The sequence below is a fragment of the Bufo gargarizans genome, chromosome 1 (genome assembly GCF_014858855.1).
Source record: "Bufo gargarizans isolate SCDJY-AF-19 chromosome 1, ASM1485885v1, whole genome shotgun sequence".
Taxonomy (NCBI): domain Eukaryota; kingdom Metazoa; phylum Chordata; class Amphibia; order Anura; family Bufonidae; genus Bufo; species Bufo gargarizans.
In genome coordinates this window covers 365128985-365151472 of record NC_058080.1, presented here as the reverse complement: position 1 = coordinate 365151472, position 22488 = coordinate 365128985, and the positions used below count along the sequence as shown (strand labels likewise).

At 44.6% G+C, this 22488-nt stretch overlaps 1 protein-coding gene across 1 annotated transcript in view; it reads left to right on the top strand.

Moving 5' to 3' along the window:
• The window catches only part of GRIN3B (glutamate ionotropic receptor NMDA type subunit 3B), a 112272-nt gene that overhangs the window by 65155 nt on the left and 24629 nt on the right, over positions 1 to 22488 (top strand). Inside the window, exons 6-7 of the mRNA XM_044279039.1 lie at positions 173 to 324; positions 2505 to 2669. Of these exons, the coding sequence (XP_044134974.1) occupies positions 173 to 324; positions 2505 to 2669 (317 nt within the window). The remainder of the gene's footprint in view (positions 1 to 172; positions 325 to 2504; positions 2670 to 22488) is intronic.

Sequence of the window (22488 nt, the reverse complement as noted above, 5' to 3'; positions counted from 1 at the left end):
AATAAATCAGATTCCACCTTTCATTTTTGACAGCTCCATTGGAAAATGAAAGGTGGAATCTGATTGGTTGCTATGGGTAACTAAGCCAGTTCTAATTCACACCAGTTTGATAAATGACCCCAATTGTATAAAAAAAAAGACTGTAATATCATATGTCTCCATTTCTATTCAGGTTATGGAATTGGTCTGCCCCAAAACTCTGCCCTAACCTCTAATATATCTGAGTTCATAAGTCGTTATAAATCATCTGGATTCATGGACACTCTGCATGACAAGTGGTATAAAATGGTGCCCTGTGGAAAGCGGGTGTTTGCTGTGACCGAGGTAATGCTATTTCGTTAGTTAGTGAGTCCTGCGCGATATGATAGTAAATATGCGTATGTGCATGACTACTTTTATAAAATCACGGAAAATAATGCACTAAAACAATAGATGCAAACATAATATATGGACTAAGCCCTCCCTCTAATAATAAAATCGGAGACTCTCAGCCAATATATTTTGATCAAAACACATCTGTGCCTGCCTACCTGCTCCAAGGTGGTCTCAGTCAGGCAGGTCCTACTTTTAAACCTACCTATGTCATTGGGCATCTACATTCAGGAGAGCAGACCTTGTACATTTAGTGTGCTGCTCCTAGTTACCTTTGTGTGTATCAAGCAACCAATGAGAAGAGGAGCACGCACACCTATATGTACTTCCTCATCAAGGTCACCTGTTATATGGGAGGGGCAAAAGTGCACAAGAATTTTACTCCCAAGATAGAAGTACATTCACACTTGATGCTGGCATTCCTTCAAGACTAATCAGAAATCCCAGAAAAAGATATAAAACATCTTGCACAATATGATAGTAAATATGAGGATGCGCATGGCAACATTTAGAAAATCACAAAATATAATGCACTAAAACAATAGAAATAAACATGATATATGGACTAAGCCCTCACTCTAATAATAAAATCTGAGGCTCTCAGCCAATATATTTTGATCAAAACACATCTGTGCCTGCCTACCTGCGCCAAGGTGGTCTCAGTCAGGCACGTCCTACTCTAAACGTACTTAAGGCTACTTTCACACTGGCATTTTGGCTTTCCGTTTGTGAGATCCATTTATAGCTCTCACAAGCGGTCCAAAACGGATCACTTTTGCCCTAGTACATTCTGAATGGAAAAGGATTCGCTCAGAATGCATCAGTTTGCCTCCATTCTGTCTCCATTCTGCTTTGGAGGCGGACACCAAAACGCTGCTTGCATGGTTTTGGTGTCCGTCTGACGAAACTGAGACAAACTGATCCGTTTACTATGACACAATCTGGCACAATAGAAAATGGATCCATCCTCCATTGACTTTCAATGGAGTTCATAATGGATCCGTCTTGGCTATGTTACAGATAATACAAACTGATCCGTTCTGAACGGATGCATGCGGTTGTATTATTGTAACGGATCTGTTTTTGCAGATCCATGACGGATCCGCCCAAAACGCGAGTGTGAAAGTAGCCTTAGCCGTTATGCATCTATATTCAGGAAAGCAGACCCTGCACATACAGTGTGCTGCTCCTAGTCACCTCTATGTGCACCAAACAGCCAATGAGAAGAGGAGCACGCACAGCTATATGTACCACCTCATCAAGGTCACCTGTGGGCTAGGCTGGGCAAAAGTGCACAAGAATGCTACTCCGAAGATAGAAGCGCATTCACACCTGAAGGTGCCACTCCTTCAAGACTAATCAAAAATCACGGAAAAAGATACAAAACATCCTGCACAATATGATAGTAAATATGTGGATGTGAATGGCAACATTTAGAAAATCATTAAATTTAATGCACTAAAACAATAGATGCAAACATAATATATGGACTAAGCCCTCACTCTAAAAATAAAAGCTGAGACTTTCAGCCAATATATTTTGATTAAAACACATCTGTGCCCGCCTACCCACGGTTATTTGGGAAGATTGTAAAGTGTGTTTAGCATAAGAGAATCCTTCTCTGTAACATACCTCAGAACTATGCCTATTGCTGCTGTATGAACTACTACTCCCATTATCTATTCAGTAAAGACAGACTTTATTGCAACAAAGGGGACCAGGTCATTGACTCCATTAACCTTTCGCAGGCCCAGGACCTGCCTTAATGCCTTGCACCCTGCCAATTGATCACCATTAAGGGCACCCCAAACACCACCAAGCAGGAGTCCCCAAAAGGCCTATGGTGTCCCCCAAGGCAAGTAAGAGTGCGTCCTCCAGTCACTGCAAGGCCCTAGGGAGTGCCAGAGTGAGGACAGCCACCATAAAACGCTACTACTCCTATCCGTGCCACTGCTACCACCCCCATCCTCCTCCCAGCAGTCCACCTTAATTCCATTAATGAGAAAGTTGTTAAAATAAAATTCTGCAGCGTAGCAAACAATGGACAAAGCCATTTACTCTATAATGCGGTATTAGTCACAAAGATGTACTTTTGACATTTGTATTGTTATTTGTTATTTTGTGTCCTACAGACGCTCCAAATGGGAATTTACCATTTTTCTGGATTATTTGTCCTTCTTTGTATCGGGGTTTGTGGTTCACTCCTCACATCTTTAGGAGAAAGGATTGTTTACTACCTGATCCTGCCTCGCATCAGAAGAAGGCAAAGATTCAAATACTGGCTTCACACTAGTCAGGTAAGGTTTGATTTTAAATAGAAAAGGATAGTAATGATTGATGGCATTACAACATAACATGTTCAAATCATTATATTATAAAAAATATATAAAAAATAAAAACAATGGGAGTAATTGATTAAACAAAAATACGCCTAAATTAGGCGTATTTCTGGTGCAGATTGCAGATCAAAGTTCCTTTGCCCCGCAATCTGCGACTTCTCCCTGCTCACGCTAGTTGTAGAAAATGGTCTAAATGTAAAACTGCTGGGAAGCAGTCTTATATTTAGAAGCACCGGCCTCTATAAGTTATGTACAGGCCGGCGTAACAGATCCACCGCCAGTACAGGGCTTAATTAAGACCGGTGTCTAAAACGCCTGTTTTAATAAATGTGCCCCGGAATTCAAACAACATTTAAAGAGGACCTTTCACTACAATAAAAAATCTAAACTAAGCCTACATACATGGAGAGCGGCGCCCAGGGATCTCCCTGCACTTACTATTATCCCTGGGCGCCGCTCCGTTCTCCCGGTATAGGCTCCGGTATCTTCAGATTTTCGGCCAAACTGGGAGGAGCCTGCCGATGTCTCCTTCTCTCAGGCTGTAGCGCTGGCCAATCGCAGCGCTCAGCTCATAGCCTGAGAATTGTTTTTTTTAAATCACTCACATGAAATGTAGCGCAACACATGTCGTCGTGTAGCCGGGTCCTTATACAATAAAACATCCCAATTTATCTGAATACAGATGGCTTTATTTCTACTTCCGGATACACATGTACTTGAAAAATTAACTTTTTTGTTTTTTGCTTTTTTGTGACTTTGTTAACAAGGGTGTATCTTTTCACTAGCATGCACATATTACAAGAAGATTAATTTAATACGCAGTGCAAATTTATAATTTACTTGGCCATAACAAATCTTCTTGAGGTTCTTGCCTTGTCATACAGTAGTATTTAAAAAGTTTGTGAACCGTTCCGATTTTTTTTTACATTTCTGCATACGTTTCATCTAAAACTGCATCACATTTTCACATGTCCTAAAGGTAGATAATGGCAACCAAATCAATCTAATGAGTCAAAAGTATTAGACTTACTCATCTACAGTCAGGTCCATAAATATTGGGACATCGACACAATTCTAACATTTTTGGCTCTATTCGCCACCACAATGGATTTGAAATGAAACAAACAAGATGTGCTTTAACTGCAGACTGTCAGCTTTAATTTGAGGGTATTTACATCCAAATCAGGTGAACGGTGTAGGAATTACAACAGTTTGCATATGTGCCTCCCACTTGTTAAGGGACCAAAAGTAATGGGACCGAAGAATAATCATAAATCAAGCTTTCACTTTTTAATACTTAGTTGCAAATCATTTGCAGTCAATTACAGCTTGAAGTCTGGAACACATAGACATCTGCCAGGCCTCTACTGCAACTGTCTTCAGTTTCTGCTTGTTCTTGGGGCATTTTACCTTCAGTTTTGTCTTCAGCAAGTGAAATGCATGCTCAATCGGATTCAGGTCAGGTGATTGACTTGGCCATTGTATAACATTCTACTTCTGTCCCTTAAAGAACTCTTTGGTTGCTTTTGCAGTATGCTTTGGGTCATTGTCCATCTGCACTGTGAAGCGCCGTCCAATTAGTTTTTAAGCATTTGGCTAAATATGAGCAGATAATATCTGCTCATCAATAAATACAAGAGAACCAGTTCCATTGGCAGCCACCATACATGCCCACCCCATGACACTACCACCATGCTTCACTGATGAGGTGGTATTCTTAGGATCATGAGCGGTTCCTTTCCTTCTCTATACTCTTCACTTCCCATCACTCTGGTACAAGTTGATCTTGGTCTCATCTGTCCATAGGATGTTGTTCCAGAACTGTGTAGGCTTTTTTAGATGTCATTTGGCAAACTCTAATCTGGCCTTCCTGTTTTGAGGGTCACCAATGGTTTACATCTTGTGGTAAACCCTCTGTATTCACTCTGGTGAAGTCTTCTCTTGATTGTTTACTTTGACACACATACACCTACCTCCTGGAGAGTGTTCTTGATCTGGCCAACTGTTGTGAACGGTGTTTTCTTCACCTTTAGAAAATAATTATTCGGTCATCCACCACAGTTGTTTTCTGCGGTCTTCCAGGTCGTTTGGTGTTGCTGAGCTCACCGGTGCGTTCCTTCTTTTTAAGAATGTTGCAAACTGTTGTTTTGGCCACCCCTAATATTTTTGCTATCTCTCTGATGGGTTTGTTTTGTTTTTTCAGCCTAATGATGGCTTGCTTCACTGATGGTGACAGCTCTTTGGATCTCATCTTAAGAGGTGACAGCAACAGATTCCAAATGCAAATAGAACACTTGAAATTAACTCTGGACCTTTTATCTGCTCATTGTAATTGGGATAATGGGGGAATAACACACACCTGGCCATGGAACAGACAGGAAGCCAATTATCCCATTACTTTTGCTTCCTTAACAAGTGGGAGGCACATATGCAAACTGTTGTAATTCCTACACCGTTCACCTGATTTGGATGTAAATACACTCAAATTAAAGCTGACAGTTAGAATTATGTCGATGTCCCAATATTTATGAACCTCACTGTATTTTTGTGAAACTTTGGGATGTGGAGTGAACCTTTAGGATTAACAGTTAATTTGAAGGTGAAATAAAGAGGCAGGTGTCTTCAATCAATAAGATGACAATAAGGTGCGAGTGGGTCAATTGTTTTATTTCAAGAACGGGGATCTATCAAAGTTTGATCTTCATAACAAGTTTGTGGGAGTATATCATGACACTAACAAAGGAGATTTCTAAGGACCTCAGAAGAAGAGTTGTTGATGCTCATCAGCCTGCAAAATAGTTTGGACCCTTCTACGGACCTCTAGTATGGAGTTTGGCAGTGTCCACAAATTGTTGGATATTGGGATGTGGTGTTGCAATATATATCCTCCCTCTGGACCAGTCCTCAACCTAAACTCTCTACTCCTACTATTCCACTTAATCACCGGGGATGATGTACAGCACACCAGTGTTAGACAAGTCCTCTTTGTTGCATGCAGTGCTTCTGACAGCCTTACAGCTTCTTTTCTTTCACTGGCTAAATTCTCGAGTTCCATCTGTTTAAGGAATTGGTTGCCCACCTTCGTACATTGCTATGTGTGGAGAGGATTGAGGTTGAAAGACATACAGAAACACTTTCTAAGAAGTTCTTTGACAGGTTGAGACCATTTATAGCTCGACACTGGATGACGGATGATATTATTTACAGTTGCAAGAAAAAGTATGTGAACCCTTTGGAATTATATGGATTTCTGCACAAATTGGTCATAAAATGTGATCTGATCTTCATCTAAATCACAACAATAGACAATCACAGTCTGCTTAAACTAATAACACACAAAGAATTAAATGTTACCATGTTTTTATTGAACACACCATGCAAACAGTGCAGGTGGAAAAAGTATGTGAACCCTTGGATTTAATAACTGGTTGAACCTCCTTTGGCAGCAATAACTTCAACCAAACGTTTCCTGTAGTTGCAGATCAGACGTGCACAACGGTCAGGAGTAATTCTTGACCATTCCTCTTTACAGAACTGTTTCAGTTCAGCATTATTCTTGGGATGTCTGGTGTGAATCGCTTTCTTGAGGTCATGCTACAGCATCTCAATCGGGTTGAGGTCAGGACTCTGACTGGGCCACTCCAGAAGGCGTATTTTCTTCTGTTTAAGCCATTCTGTTGTTGATTTACTTCTATGCTTTGGGTCGTTGTCCTGTTGCAACACCCATCTTCTGTTGAGCTTCAGCTGGTGGACAGATGGCTTTTCTTCCAAACAACTCAACTTTGGTTTCATTTTTCCACAGAATATTTTGCCAGTACTGCTGTGGAACATACAGGTGCTCTTGTGCAAACTGTAAATGTGCAGCAATGTTTTTTTTGGGACAGCAGCGGCTTCCTCTGTGGTATGCTCCCGTGAAATCCATTCTTATTTAGTGTTTTACGTATCGTAGATTCGCTAACATGGATGTTAGCATATGCCAGAGACTTTTGTAAGTCTTTAGCTGACACTCTAGGATTCTTCTTCACCTTATTGAGCAGTCTGCACTGTGCACTTGCAGTCATCTTTACAGGGTGGCCACTCTTAGGCCCCTTTCACACGGGCGAGTATTCCGTGCGGATGCGATGCGTGAGTTGAACGCATTGCACCCGCACTGAATCCGGACCCAATTATTTCCATGGGGCTGTGCACATGAGCCGTGATTTTCACGCATCACTTATGCGTTGAGTGAAAATCGCAGCATGCTCTATATTGTCCGATTTTCACGTGACGCAGGCCCCATAGAAGTGAATGGGGTGCGTGAAAATCGCATAGCATCCGCAAGCACGGTTGCTAGGAGACGATTGAGCTGGAGACCCGATCATTATTATTTTCCCTTATAACATGGTTATAAGGGAAAATAATAGCATTCTGAATACAGAATGCATAGTAAAACAGAGCTGGAGGGGTTAAAAAAAATTAATTTAACTCACCTTAGTCCACTTGATCGCGAAGCCCGGCATCTCCTTGTGTCTCCTTTGTTGAATAGGACCTGTGGTGAGCATTAAATACAGGTAAAGGACCTTTGATGGCGTCACTCCGGTCATCACATGGTACGTCACATGATCTTTTACCATGGTGATTCACCATGGTAAAAGACCATGTGATGACCGGAGTGACGTCATCAAAGGTCCTTTACCTGTATTTAATGCTCACCACAGGTCCTATTCAACAAAGGAGACACAAGGAGATGCCGGGCTTCGCGATCAAGTGGACTAAGGTAAGTTAAATTATTTTTTCTTTTTTTTAACCCCTCCAGCGCTGTTTTACTATGCATTCTGTATTCAGAATGCTATTATTTTCCTTTATAACCATGTTATAAGGGAAAATAATACAATCTACAGAACACTGATCCCAAACCGGAACTTCTGTGAAGAAGTTCGGGTTTGGGTACCAAACATGCGCGATTTTTCTAACGCGAGTGCAAAACGCATGACAATGTTTTGCACTCGCGCGGAAAAATCGCGCATTTTCCCACAACGCACCCGCCTCTTATCCGGGCCAAAAATAAGACGCCCGTGTGAAAGAGGCCTTAGGGAGAGTAGCAGCAGTGCTGAACTATCTCCTTTTGGAGATATTATTATAACCCTTTCCAGCTTTATGCAAGTCAACAATTCTTAATCGTAGGTCTTCTGAGAGCTCTTTTGTGCGAGGCATCATTCACATCAGGCAATGCTTCTTGTGAAGAGCAAACCCAGAACTGGTGTGTGTTTTTTATAGGGCATGGCAGCTGTAACAAACACCTCCAATCTCATCTCATTGATTGGACTCCAGTTGGCTGACACCTTACTCCAATTAGCTCTTGGAGATGTCATTAGTCTAGGGGTTCACATACTTTTTCCACCTGCACTGTGAATGTTTACATGGTGTGTTCAATAAAAACATGGTAGCATTCAATTATTTGTGTGTTACTAGTTTAAGCAGACTGTGATTGTCTATTATTGTGACAGATCACATTTTATCACCAATTTGTGCAGAAATCCATATAATTCCAAAGGGTTCACATACTTTTTCTTGCAACTGTATATTATAAGACTATTCTAATTCACAGTGGCTGTGTGCCGCAATCTGCACCAGAAATACGCCTAATTTCTGTTTAATAAATGACCCCTATGTTTGGAGAAGGAAAACACTGCATTCCAGTACAAAAACCTTATCACATCTCTGAAATAGGGTGGTGGTAGTATCATGGTTTGGGCCAGTTTTTCTGCATCTGGGCCTGGTTAGCTTGTCATTCTACCCAAATTATAGTTATTGAACAATAAAGTAAAAGTTTTGGAATGGCCAAGTCAAAATCTTCACCTTAATTCAATAGAAATGTAGTAAAAGGACCTAATCAAGCAGATCATGGGAGGAAATCCACCAACATAACTGAAAGGGACACTGACAGGCCCAATAAGCATATTTAGGTATATATATCACAGTACAGGTCTTATAAAGTGTATTCAAATCATCTAAGTATCCCCCCGTCCACCTTATAAATACAGAAAATTGAAGTTTATAACCTGGTTGAAGCGTCTTCAATCTGCCCAAGGGGCGGCGTTTCATCTCCACTTGCGCCCAGCCAGCCGCTCCCAACTGCCGTTTTGAAGCGCCGCCCAGCTCATCAATATTCACTTCGCTGGGCGGCTACTACTGTCCCCGACTTCACAAGATCCGGCGCATGCCCAATACAATCCTATGGGCATCGGCCTCCGTCTCATCTTCAGCGCATGCGGATTTGAGTTAGATCCGACAGTATATTCTAACACAGAGGCGTTCCCATAGTGATGGAGGCGCTCCAAGTTAGAATATACTAAGAACTGTGTACATGACTGCCCCCTGCTGCCTTGCAGCACCCGATCTCTTATAGGGGTTAATTGTGCATATCTGAGGGGCACCTGAGGGGTTAATTGTGCATATCATAGCCCCCTGTAAGAGATCAGGGGCTGCCAGGCAGCAGACCCCCTCCCTCCCCTGTATTACATTCATTGGTGGCCAGTGCAGCCCCCCCCCTCTACTGTATTAATTTCATTGGTGGCCAGTGCGGCCCCCCTCCCTCCCTCTACTGTATTAATTTGCGGCACCTGAGGGGTTAATTGTGCGGATCACAGCCCCCTGTAAGAGATCGGGTGCTGCCAGGCAGCAGGGTGCAGTCATGTTCACAGTTCGTAGTATATTCTAACTTGAAGCGTCCCCATCACCATGGGAACGCCTCTGTGTTAGAATATACTGTCGGATCTGAGTTTTCATGAAGTGAAAGTAGCCTACGGACACAGATCACTGACGCGGATGACAATCTTGTGTGCATCCGTGTTTTCACACGGACCCATTCACTTGAATGGGTCCGTGAACCGCTGTCCGTCAAAAAAATAGGACAGGTAATTTTTTTTAACGGACAGGAAACACGGATCACGGCTGCAGATGAACGAGTTTTCAACTGACCCATTGAAAGTCAATCGGTCCGCAGAAAATTATGGAAAACGGAACAACGGCCACGGATGCACACAACAGTCGTGTGCATGAGGCCTAAAACTGAACTAAACTAAACTAAAATCTACTCCAGCCAAAAGTTGAAGAACATTTTAGTTATAATTTATGGCAGTTTTCTGACGTTAATTTATTGTAAATGGGTTGTGCTTCGGTGACCCCATCCCCTGCCGCTAAGCTCTGCCTGATTTTTTAAATGGTGAAAGTGTTGGAAAACACAAAGTTGCTAAAGTTTTGTGCAAAATGTCTTTTGCTCCAAAGTTTGTGACTTTTTCACACCAAAAACAAGGTGTGAAGCTTTGACACATAATCCCCAATGATTAAATTTGTGCTCTGACATTCTGCATCATTATTAAATACTGTATATACAAAAGCATCCACTGGATATTGGTTGCAATGGTTGGTGCAGTGTAACTATGTATGTGGTATGCTCAACTTTATGAAGGCTATTGAATTATTGCTACAATATATACCTGGCTGCTGACTGCAGTGGTCTTTTACAGGATTATATATTATACACATGTGGACAAAATGTTTGTAAATTGTGGTTTAAAAGAATAATGAAATTGGCCTGGCCTAATATATTTTTGCCCATTCTTTTGAGTCAATCACCACAATCAAGTGATTTCTGTCTCAATGAGTCTCAATGAGACCTCTGCACCAGTCCACAGGTATTTTTGCCCAATCCTCATGAGCTGTTTTAGATTTGAAGGATGCCTTCTCCAGACTGCGTGTTTCAGCTCCTTCCGCAGATGTTCAATAGGATTTAGATCAGGGCTCATAGAAGGTCACTTCAGATTAGTCCATTACTTTACTCTTAGCCATTCTTGGATGTGTGTTTTGGGTCATTATTCTGTTGACAGGCCCATGACCTGGGAATGAGACCAAGCCTTCTGACACTGGGCAGCACATTTTACTCCAAAATGCTTTGGTAGTCTTGAGATTTCATTGTAACCGACACATATTCAAAATAACCTGTGCCAGATGCAGCAAAGCAGCCCCAAAACATAACTGAGCCTCCTCCATATTTCACAGTAGGTGCAATGTTCTTTTCTTTGTCTGCTTCATTTTTGTGTCTTTGAACATAGAGCTGCACTGACTTGCTAAAAAGCTCCAGTTTTGTCGTATCTTTCCAAAGGACATTCTCCCAGAAGCTTTGTGGCTTGTCAGTATGCATTTTGGAAAATTCCATTCTCGCTTTTTTATGATTTGGTTTCAACAGTGGTTTCCTCCTCGGCCGTCTTCTATTGAGTCCACTTTGGCTAAGACAGCTACGGGTGGTGTGATCCAACAGTGATGTACCTTGACCTTGGACTTCACCTTTAATCTCATTGGAAGTTGTTCTGGTCTCTTTGGTTACCATTTGTATTATCTGTCTCTTTAAATTCTGATCAATTTTAATCTTGCGGCCACGTCCAAGTTAGGCTGGCTACAGTCTCAGACCTTAAAATTCTGAATAATATGTGCAACTGTAGTAACAGGAACATCAAGCTGTTTGGAGACAGTATTATAGCCTTTGCCTTTACCATGTTTAGCTATAATTAAGCTTTCTTCTGTCTGTGTCCAGTGTGGTATACACCATGATACTAAACAGCACAGTGGCTATTTTTCACCCCTTAAATAGGCACACTGACTGATTACAAGTTTGAAGACACATTCTAATGACAGGACACACCTTAGTTTAATATGTCTCTATAGTAAAATAATTTTCAATCCTTCCAAGGGGTACTGTCATTTCTGTCCAGGCCAGTTTATTTAGTTTGTTTTTAAAAAATTATTCTGTTGAACCACAATTCAGAAGTAATGTCAGATTTTTATTAGCTGATTTTCAATAAATTTTTATTTATTTTATTATTAGCCTGTGGCTCCCCATCCATGTACTCTACAGTGTGCCTATGACCTCACATGTAAGGCCATCTCTCTTCTGCAAACAGTAAACACAACATATTGAATGTAATGTGAGATGAAGTCAAGGTCGCAGAAGGCAGTTCATTTACATGGTGAAGATCCCTGCTTCGCTGTTCTGCTGAGCTGCACTGCAGCCCAGCAGTCCACGCATCACAATGCTGGGCTGTGTGGGAGGAATGGTGCAGGCCTGAGAATCAGCCTCCTTCTACACATCGTGTGTGTGACCACATCGTGCTGCTGCTGGGGAACACCAGATGTGCACAATCATCCAGGAAACAGGTGAGTATTCAGGTTTTGTTATTTATTTATTTATTTATTAATGGAGCTGGAGGGGACACTACTGAAAAGGGCAAAATGTTGGCACAAGGTGGGCATTACTACAGTGAGGGGGCACAAGGTGGGTATTACTAGAGTGAGGGGACCTAATGTGGGCATTTCTAATGTGAGGGGCACAATTTGGGCATAACTATTTGAGGTACACAGTGTTGTCATTACTACTGTGAAAGGGAATAATGTGGGCATTTTACTGTGAGGGGACACAATGTGGGCATTACTACTGTAAAGAAGGCATAGTGGGGGCAAGACTACAGTGATGGGGCACAATGTAGGCATTACTACTGTGACAGGGCACATTGTGGGCATTACTACTGTGAAAGAGGCACAATGTGGCCATAACTACTGTGAATGAGGCACGATGTGGGCATAACTAATGTGAGGGGCACAGTGTGGAAATTGCTACTGTGTGGGGTACAATGTGAGCATTATTACTGTGAGTTGGCCAGGGGTGGATTGGCCATAGACCTTACAGAGAAATTGCCCGGTAGGCCAATGCCCGGGGGCTGCCCAAGCCCTGCCCAAGCTGACAAGGTATATATTGATCTGATGCTCTCAGCTTTATTTGGTTTGTGTTGGCCCTGCCTACTTGTGTTGCCCCACCTTTTTTTTTATTTGGACTCACCTACAACATGGGGCCTCTTTTAGTTACAGCAGAAAAGACACATTGGCTGAGCTGTGATAGGGAGAAAGCTGCTGCAGAAAGGACATGCCTTCTGAGCAGCCAGCCTGTAAAGGATCTAGCAAAGCGGGGGGTGTATCTGGATTCATGTAAGGTACAGGGCTGATTCTAGCTTTGCAAGAATGCGATCGTCATGTACTAGATGATGTGTTATTTCCATTTTTCACATTAATTATGGGATAACTCCTTTAATATACTGTATTATATAGTAATTAATCTAGCAATGTAGGGATTTATTCTTAAAATACAGATTTAATGAAAGTGACACTTTGATACAGAATATTTATGCAAGATAAGACCGGCACTCACTGGATGCATCCCGTGAGTGCCGGTCTTATCTTGCATGAACGTATATTGGAGGCTGACCTGGGACACGTGCACCACGCCACTGAGAATACGGAGTGCCGACTGTACTTTGATTGGAACTTTAAAACATAATGTCATCTTTATATAGATTGCTGTATATCCCCATGCTAATACAGATTATAGGTTTTAAATGATTGCTCTGCAATACCATTGGTGTTTAGCCAATATAAGATTTTACACAGTAAAATCTCTGAAAAGCTATTCCAGTAAAATGACATTACTGCCTGTATCTTCGCGTTACCAGCCTCTTTAATGCTATAACATTACCTTGCTGTGCCCTCCAGCTCAAGGATTTGCACATGGCGTAATAATTTAATCACACAGTGCCATCTTCCTGCAGCAAAAGGAGGTTACAGACTCAACATAATAAAGAAAACACAAAAATGTTTCAAGTCGGAGTGTTTTTTTTTAACTTCAGATGTTTACATAGGTATTTTGGAATATATCTTAAGGGGTTGGTCACCCCTTTACATATATCACCTGCAGCCATTCACTGGCCACGTCATGACAATTGGTCATATGATGCAAGAGGATCCTGTTCTAGCCACTGTTCCGAACAGCCTCTCCAGAAGGCCATGGGATCAGGGAACAGGGTATGTGGTGGAGAAAGGACACAGTCATTCAGAAAACAATTTTAACGGACCTACTACTTCCTGATAAAAAAAAAAAATTGGTGACGGCGTGGAACTGCGCCACATTGGTGAACAATGAGACAATTTTTGCAAACAGCTGGCCAGACGGAGTAATGCCTGCTGAACTAAATTCTCAGTGAAGAAGGGACAGTGCGCCACATTTGGACACCAAGAAACATTTTACAAACAGCTGGCCAGAGAGAGTGCCTACTGAATTAAATTTTGGTGAAGGCACAGAAGTGCCCCACATTTGGAGAATGAGATGACAAGACAATTTTTAACGGACAGCTAGACAGAGAGAGTAATGCTTGCCTAATAATATTTTGGTGAAGGTACTGTGGTGCACCATATTTGGAGAACAATGCAACACTTTTTATGGACAGTTGGCCAGAGGGAGTAATGCCCGTGGAATTCAATTTTGTTGAAGGGATGGAAATTGCACCACATTTGGAGAGGAGGCAGTAGGAAAGTAAAAAATAGCAATCTGGACTCCTTATCTGCAGTACTACCCATGTACAGTATTACTGTAGATAGTCCAAAATCAGGATGACAGATTCACTATAATTATTAACAGTAGCAAAATTGCAGCTCTTTTTTGGAAAGAAAAATGTGCAATTGCTCTGTGTTTCAAGCAAAATGTATGTAATTGTTTGTTATCTATTGTAATGTCATATCATGTTTTTTGTATCTGCCATATGCTACAGCAATGATAAGGTATGTCTGGTGTTAGGAATGGAGCTTACTATTCCATTCCTCCCATCTTGGTGGGAGTTGGCTGGTCCTGCTTCCTGCCAGGAGGGAGAGTTCTATGGAGAGTTAGCTTGGCAAGCATGGAGTGAGGGACTAAAGATCCAGCTTGTCTGTGAAGACCAATACTCCAGGGAGACTGCAGGGTCCCAGGCCACAGAAGATCTGCAAGCAACCAAGTTTACACATAGCAGAGTGATCAGCACTAGGTTATACAGACTCCACTGCAAGGTGAGGGGATAAAAAAGTTAAGACACCCATCATCACAGTTCAGGACAGGCACAAGCAAAGGCATGCATCACACAAGTGGACACCTAGAGCCACAAGTGCTGACTTAGCGGACTGGGAACTTAAAGTGGCCCTGGAAAAAAATAAAAGTGGCCCCATTTGTAGGCAGGTCCAAATTGACAGAAGGCAGGGCAACACAAGTAGGCTGGGTCAATAATACCATAGGGCAAAATATCCCAGCAAAACTATATACCACAATACAGCACAATATATTTCCCCAAAGCTGGCCCTTTGTGGTGGCCATCAATAGCTACCATCTTATGTCCTCCTCCTCCAGTGGTCTATGGAGCAGGGGGATTAGGAGGTGAGATGCGGGTCATAGCAGTTTAATTTAGGAGGGCATGTGCAGTCGCTGGCTGGGTACATGAGTACCTGATTCTCAGAGTGTTAATTACTGTTGAGAGCTAATTATGTACCTGGTCAGTGGCAGAGAGAAGGACTTGGGTGGCCCCCTGGGGCATCGGCCTACCGGTAAATTTACCTGTAGGGTCTATGCCCCTGGCTGTTAACAAAGAGAAATCAGGAGAGAGATAAGGTCTACTCTATAGTCCTATTGTCTGCCATCTTGCCTGTCACCCTTCTTCATCATCTGGGGATAGAGACATCGCGCCTTGTACAGATGACAGCTGGATTTAATTCATCCTTTGCAATCAGTAAAGCAAAATGTTTGTTGTTCTTCTACTTCTGCCTGATTCCTTCATACCATCTTTTCACTACACAGAACCTCAGGGAGTGACTTCCTGAGGGAGTACATTGAGAAACAACATCTTATCAGGGCCACTTCTACTCCTGTCCTCTGCATCGGCTCCTCAGTTGATTGCGGTACTGCAGGCGCTGGGAATAAGCTAAAAGAAATGATGAATAGTAGAAGTTTTGGGTTTAAAAAAAAAAGAAGCTGGCTGTTCACGTAGAGAAAAAATGATGTATGTGCATCATTGCAGGTTTTTGCTGTATTTTCAGTTCATTACATGAAACTTCCCACTTATCAGCAGCTGCCCTCAGTATAAAACACACACACAGAACTCTGACTTGAGAATGAGCAAACCAGTTCGAACCAAACCGGGTTTAGTTTGAACATTGCTATTTTTCGGAGGGCAGACGAACCCAAATCTTTTCAGGTTAGTTTTGACAAATCCACTAAAACGGCGCATAGCACCATTTTAGTGCACATGTTGGTGGGAAAAAAGCATTAGGGAGGAAGAAGAAGGGTTCTTACATGACCCTGAGAGGAAGTGGGGAGAAGGGCTGATTGGCTTCCAGGCTGACAGACAGTCTGGATGAGCCAATTAGTGCTGTCTCAGGCAGGTAGGTGCCCTAGAAGAACTTAATTCTCTGCTGGGCTGTGAATGAAGGTGATTGGGTCTTACAATAGCTGCCAGAAAAGGGAATCATGGAGAGTGAAAAAACAATCAGGGACAGTCAGAAATCAATCAGGCTTTTATTCTACTGCCAGGGAGAGTGAAGGGAAAGGCTAGAATTACAAAGAAGAAGAAGAATTGTGTGTGTGGTGTTTGAAAAACCATATATATCAGTTCCAATTAATTTTTTTAGGGGGAAGGTTATTGAATTTAATGAAATAAGCATATAGGTGATCAGAAGACCCATACACATTAGGGTAACAAGCTAACTGTAAGTGTTAACGCAATATTAGGGGTCAGGCCTCCATCGTCCATTTCCTTATATTCAGTTTCCACACGGTTGGAATCATATATCGTTTTTTGGGACTTGTTCAATTTAATTTCCCCAGCATATATACATGATTACTACAGCAAAACAGAAGGTAGTGCAGCCATCTACCTGTGAGCGTTAACATGAAATTAAGAGGCAAGCCTTAATCATCTGTTTCTATGAATTCCATGTCCACACAGTTGGAATTTAATTTTTGGGTGGGATTGTTCAATTTAATTAAACCAGAATATATACATGATTACTATAACAATACATACTGTAGGAAGGCGCAAGGGTCCGTCATTGACGGAAGGTACGTGTCACCGAGGTTCCTGGCCTCGGTGAGATAAGAACCAGTTATTTTATGTGTCAGCCGCAGCTAGTGCTCACTGACACTGTTTTATTCTTAGTGTGGCTGAAAAGCCGATCCGGGCCGGTTCTTATTGGGAGCAGCCAAAGAGCAGGGTGGGTGGCTGTTCCCCTCGTCCAGGCCAGGTTTTGGGCTGGGGTTTAAAAGCCCAGCCAGAAGCTCAGCTGGGTGTGGTCTGTTCCTCCAAGTGAGAGTGGAGCTGTGAAGGCTCTGGCCTTCTAGGAGCTGCATGAGAGCCGCCAGCTGGAAGCCAAGCGCCCTAAAAGCCTACTGTGAACATCCAGGTGACTTGTTTGTTTGAGTTTGGTGGACTTTGAAAAAACCACGGAGGAATTCCTGCGGTGTGAATTAACACCAGGACTCTGCCAAGTGTTTGTTTTATTTTGTTCCTTGTTGTGTGAATAAACACTGACTTTTGCTTTACAACCTTGTTTTTGCCTCTGTACTGCGTCCGCTTACCCTGCCTACCAGAGCGAATCCCCACAATTGGTGGCTTGGAGCGGGCAAGCGCAGTGAGGCTGGCGTGAACGCCGAAAATATTTTTTTCTCACGGTTGTATGTCATATATCAAACCGGCTAGATTCAAACTGGTGTCAAGAGACGAAATGGAGGCTGTTATGAAGGCCCTCGTGGAAGCTAACCTGCAGCAACGCGAGGCTAATAAGCAGCAGCAGGAGACCAACCAGTTGCTGCTACAACATGTAATGGCATTACAGTCATCAGGAGCAACCCCAAGCTTACACGATGCCCGGAAAGCAGTACGTGCAGCGATCCCTAAAATGACCCCCGCAGACGATGTCGAGACCTACCTGGCGATGTATGAAAAAGTGGCCACCAGGGAGAAGCTGCCCCAAGACCAGTGGGCTGAGATTGTCGCTCCGTTTCTGACATCAGAGTCCCAGCAGGTGTTTTTCGACTTGCCTGACGCTCAAGCGGCTGACTACCCAAAGGTAAAGGGGGAGATCTTGGCAAGACTGGGGGTGAATGTGCTGGTCCGGGCCCAGCGGGTGCATCAGTGGGGGTTCAATCCGGCGGAGCCCGTGAGGCCCCAGTATTATGACTTGCATAACCTGTTACAAAAGTGGCTACAACCTGACGTGTTGAGCCCCACTGCTATGTTGGACCGGTTATTAGCAGACAGGTTCTGGAGGGCTCTGCCACCCCCTCTCCAGCAATGGATTGGCCAGGTCTCCCCAGGGAATGCGCTGGAGATGGTCGACCTGGTGGAGCGCTATGAGGCTACCCGGAACTTACAGGGGTGTTCTGTTGGGAGGGGGGCAGTCAGATCCCGTAACTCTCCACCCCGGACCCAACAACCGGTGCCCACCAAACCTGCCCGGGATATAACCCCTGTGGACCCCGCTCCAATAATCTGCTGGCGGTGTCGGGAGCCAGGTCATGTTCGAGCGGACTGTCCACGTCAGGGGGAACCCATGGACACGAACTGTGGCTTCCGTCAATCATTATATGCCAGGAAACTGTGTGCAGTGGGTGCTTCGGAGTCTCTGAACCACCTATGCCAGGTTGAGGTGGGAGACACTCCAGCGGAGGCTCTGTTGGACTCAGGAAGTCTGGTGACCCTGGTAAGGGCTTCCCTGGTACGCTCCGCTGAGTACACCGGCCGTAAAGTTGGAGTCATGTGTATCCATGGGGACTTAAAAGACTATCCTACTGCTATGGTGTCTCTGTCTACGGTTTCCGGCAGGTGGATCCACGAGGTGGCTGTTGCAACCCACTTCCACTATGAACTTATAGTAGGGAGAGACTTCCCGGGTTTCACGGCACTGTGGCCGGTTCCGAGATTGACTGATATGCATGATACAGGTGTAACCCTAGCAGAATGGCCTGGCTCAGGGGGGAGACCAGAACCCTGGGAACCTGAGTCTAAAGGTCCCGCAGTAGGGGTGACCGCCACTTTGGTGGAAGAGGAGGAGACAACCCCGTTGAGTGTAATGGTGGGAGACATGGAGGACTTGCCGCCGGGGCCTGAGCTGGCAGACCTCAATGTCTCCGGGGATAATTTTGGTACCGCGCAACACCGGGATCCAACCTTGTCCCGAGCCTGGGAAAATGTGCTAATAATAGATGGTGAACCACAACAACCAGGGGCAGAGTCGGTGTTCCCCCGTTTTGTGGTCCATCAGGATATGTTGTATCGGGTTAATCAGCTGCGAGGTGAATCCATTGAACAGTTGGTGGTGCCTCAGGCTTATCGCAAACTCGTGTTAGAGTTAGCACACCAGCATGTTCTCGGGGGTCATCTGGGAATGCAGAAAACTCAGGACCGGATACTACAACGGTTTTACTGGCCCAGTGTGTTTAAAGAGGTGGACGAGTTCTGTAAGTCTTGCCCGACCTGCCAGGCAACTAGCCCCCAGCACCTTTTTCGCAGTCCCTTGGTACCCCTCCCGATCATTGAGGTACCGTTTGAGCGAATCGCTATGGACCTGGTAGGTCCTGTACCAAAGTCCGCCTGGGGACACCAGCACATCTTGGTTGTCCTTGATTACGCTACTCGGTACCCGGAGGCAGTGCCACTGCGACATACTTCTGCGAAACTTATAGCTAAAGAGCTAATGGAGATGTTCTCCCGAGTGGGGCTACCTAAAGAGGTCCTGACTGACCAGGGGACCCCTTTTATGTCCAAGGTCATGAGGGAACTCTGCAAGTTGCTGCGTATAAAACAGTTACGGTCGTCCGTGTACCATCCACAAACAGATGGACTGGTGGAAAGGTTTAATAAAACTCTAAAAACCATGTTAAAAAGGGTGGTGACCAAAGATGGAAAGGATTGGGACCTTCTTCTGCCCTATCTCATGTTCGCAGTGCGAGAGGTGCCCCAGGCCTCTACTGGGTTCTCGCCCTTCGAATTGCTATATGGCAGACATCCTCGTGGCTTGTTGGACGTAGCCAAGGAGGCATGGGAACAACAACCCACTCCACATAAAAGCGTCCTGGAATATGTTACCAAGATGCAACAGCGGATAGAGACCGTTTTGCCTCTTGTCAGGGAACATATGGAGGCCGCTCAGCGAGCCCAGAGTCGGATCTATAATCGGCAGGCTCGGGTCCGGAACTTTAACCCGGGTGATCGGGTTTTGGTTCTGGTGCCGACAGTGGACAGTAAGTTCCTAGCCAGGTGGCAGGGGCCCTACGAGGTACGTGAAAAAATAGGAGAGGTAAATTACAAGGTACACCAGCCGGGGAGGCGGAAGCCGGAGCAGGTTTACCATGTTAATTTGCTAAAACCTTGGAAGGATAGGGAAACCTGTACGGAAGACAAGAGGTTCCGGCTCCTAAGTCTGATGCAAGGGAAGCGGTTGCCACAATAAAAATTGCTGACAGCCTCTCCCCTAAACGGGCTCAGGAAACCAGGGAGTTTGTTAGTCGGAACACGGATGTGTTCTCAGACCTCCCTGGACGCACTTCCGTAATCCAACATGATATTGTCACCGAGCCTCAGGCAAAAATCCGGTTAAAAGCATACAGAGTACCCGAGGCTCGGCGAAAAGCCATCTCGGAGGAAGTGCAACTTATGTTGCGGTTGGATGTTATCGAGGAGTCTAAAAGTGAGTGGGCCAGTCCGATAGTATTAATACCCAAGCCAGACGGGACATTGAGGTTCTGTAATGACTTCCGCAAACTTAATGAGGTGTCCAAATTTGACGCGTATCCCATGCCCCGAGTGGATGAGCTTATTGAAAAGTTGGGACAATCCCGGTATTTTTCTGTGTTGGACCTCACCAAAGGCTACTGGCAGGTACCCTTGACAGAGGCTGCCAAAGAAAAAACGGCTTTTGTCACGCCAGAGGGGCTGTATCAGTACAAGGTATTACCCTTTGGTCTACATGGTGCTCCCGCCACGTTTCAAAGGCTAATGGATATTGTACTCCGTCCACATCGTCGATACGCTTCGGCGTACCTGGACGATATCGTTGTCCATAGCACCGACTGGGAAAGTCACCTTCCTAAAGTACAGGCTGTAGTGGACTCCCTTCGAAAAGCGGGACTAACAGCTAACCCAAAGAAATGTGCAATAGGGTTAGAGGAGGCTAAATACCTTGGGTATGTCATTGGACGTGGAGTCCTTAAACCCCAAGTGAGCAAAATAGAAGCGATACGGAATTGGCCCCGACCTGCCACCTCTAGACAAGTAAGGTCATTCCTGGGAATAGTGGGCTATTACATGAGGTTCGTTCCCCATTTTGCCACTTTAGCGGCTCCGTTGACAGGGCTTTTAAAGGGACGGAAGTCCGTGATAGTCCGCTGGAATGACCAGGCGGAAGAGGCTTTCTCCGCTTTGAAGTCGGCCCTGTGTGGGTCCCCGGTTTTGGTGACGCCCGACTTCAAGAGGGAATTTGTGGTCCAGACTGATGCCTCCGAAGTAGGCCTCGGTGCGGTACTGTCTCAGGAAGTCAACGGGGAGGAGCATCCCGTTGTCTTCCTCAGCCGTAAGCTCACTCCAGCGGAGACCCGGTACAGTATAGTGGAGAGAGAGTGCCTGGCCATCAAGTGGGCACTCGAGTCTCTCCGCTATTATCTGTTGGGGAGGAAATTCCGTCTGGTGACCGATCACTCCCCTCTCAAGTGGATGAGCCAGGCCAAAGAGAGGAATGCTCGGGTCACCAGGTGGTTCTTGTCGCTGCAAAACTTCAAGTTCACAGTAGAACACAGGGCAGGCCGGTTACAGGGAAACGCGGATGCCCTGTCCCGAGTACACTGTCTGGCGTGTGTTCACCCCCTCAGGGTTGAACAAAGGGGGGAGGTATGTAGGAAGGCGCAAGGGTCCGTCATTGACGGAAGGTACGTGTCACCGAGGTTCCTGGCCTCGGTGAGATAAGAACCAGTTATTTTATGTGTCAGCCGCAGCTAGTGCTCACTGACACTGTTTTATTCTTAGTGTGGCTGAAAAGCCGATCCGGGCCGGTTCTTATTGGGAGCAGCCAAAGAGCAGGGTGGGTGGCTGTTCCCCTCGTCCAGGCCAGGTTTTGGGCTGGGGTTTAAAAGCCCAGCCAGAAGCTCAGCTGGGTGTGGTCTGTTCCTCCAAGTGAGAGTGGAGCTGTGAAGGCTCTGGCCTTCTAGGAGCTGCATGAGAGCCGCCAGCTGGAAGCCAAGCGCCCTAAAAGCCTACTGTGAACATCCAGGTGACTTGTTTGTTTGAGTTTGGTGGACTTTGAAAAAACCACGGAGGAATTCCTGCGGTGTGAATTAACACCAGGACTCTGCCAAGTGTTTGTTTTATTTTGTTCCTTGTTGTGTGAATAAACACTGACTTTTGCTTTACAACCTTGTTTTTGCCTCTGTACTGCGTCCGCTTACCCTGCCTACCAGAGCGAATCCCCACAATACCCATGGGCAGCAATTTACTTGTAATTGTTAATGTGAATTTGAGTGTCAGGCTTAAATCGTCCATTTCTGTTTATTCTATATCCACACTGTTGGAATTTCATTTTTTGGGGGATTGTTCAATTTAATTAAACCGGCATATGTACGTGATTACTACAACAAAACACAGGGTAGGGCAGCAATCTACCTGTGAGTTTCAATATGAAATTGAGTGTCAGACCTGGCCCTTAATCATCAGTTTACGTTCATTTATTTCTCCAAGTGGGTTAGGCCCAAAATGTGCCAGAGCTAAGCCAAGCTCAGCTGCCTCTACTTCTGCTGTACGAGTATCTCCCGTCTGGCATTTTTTTCTCTACGCTGCCGAAAGACAAAAGCATTGCCTTGTTCAAGCTGTGCAGGAGCAAATTAGGCCGTGGGCAGGCAAACATAAAC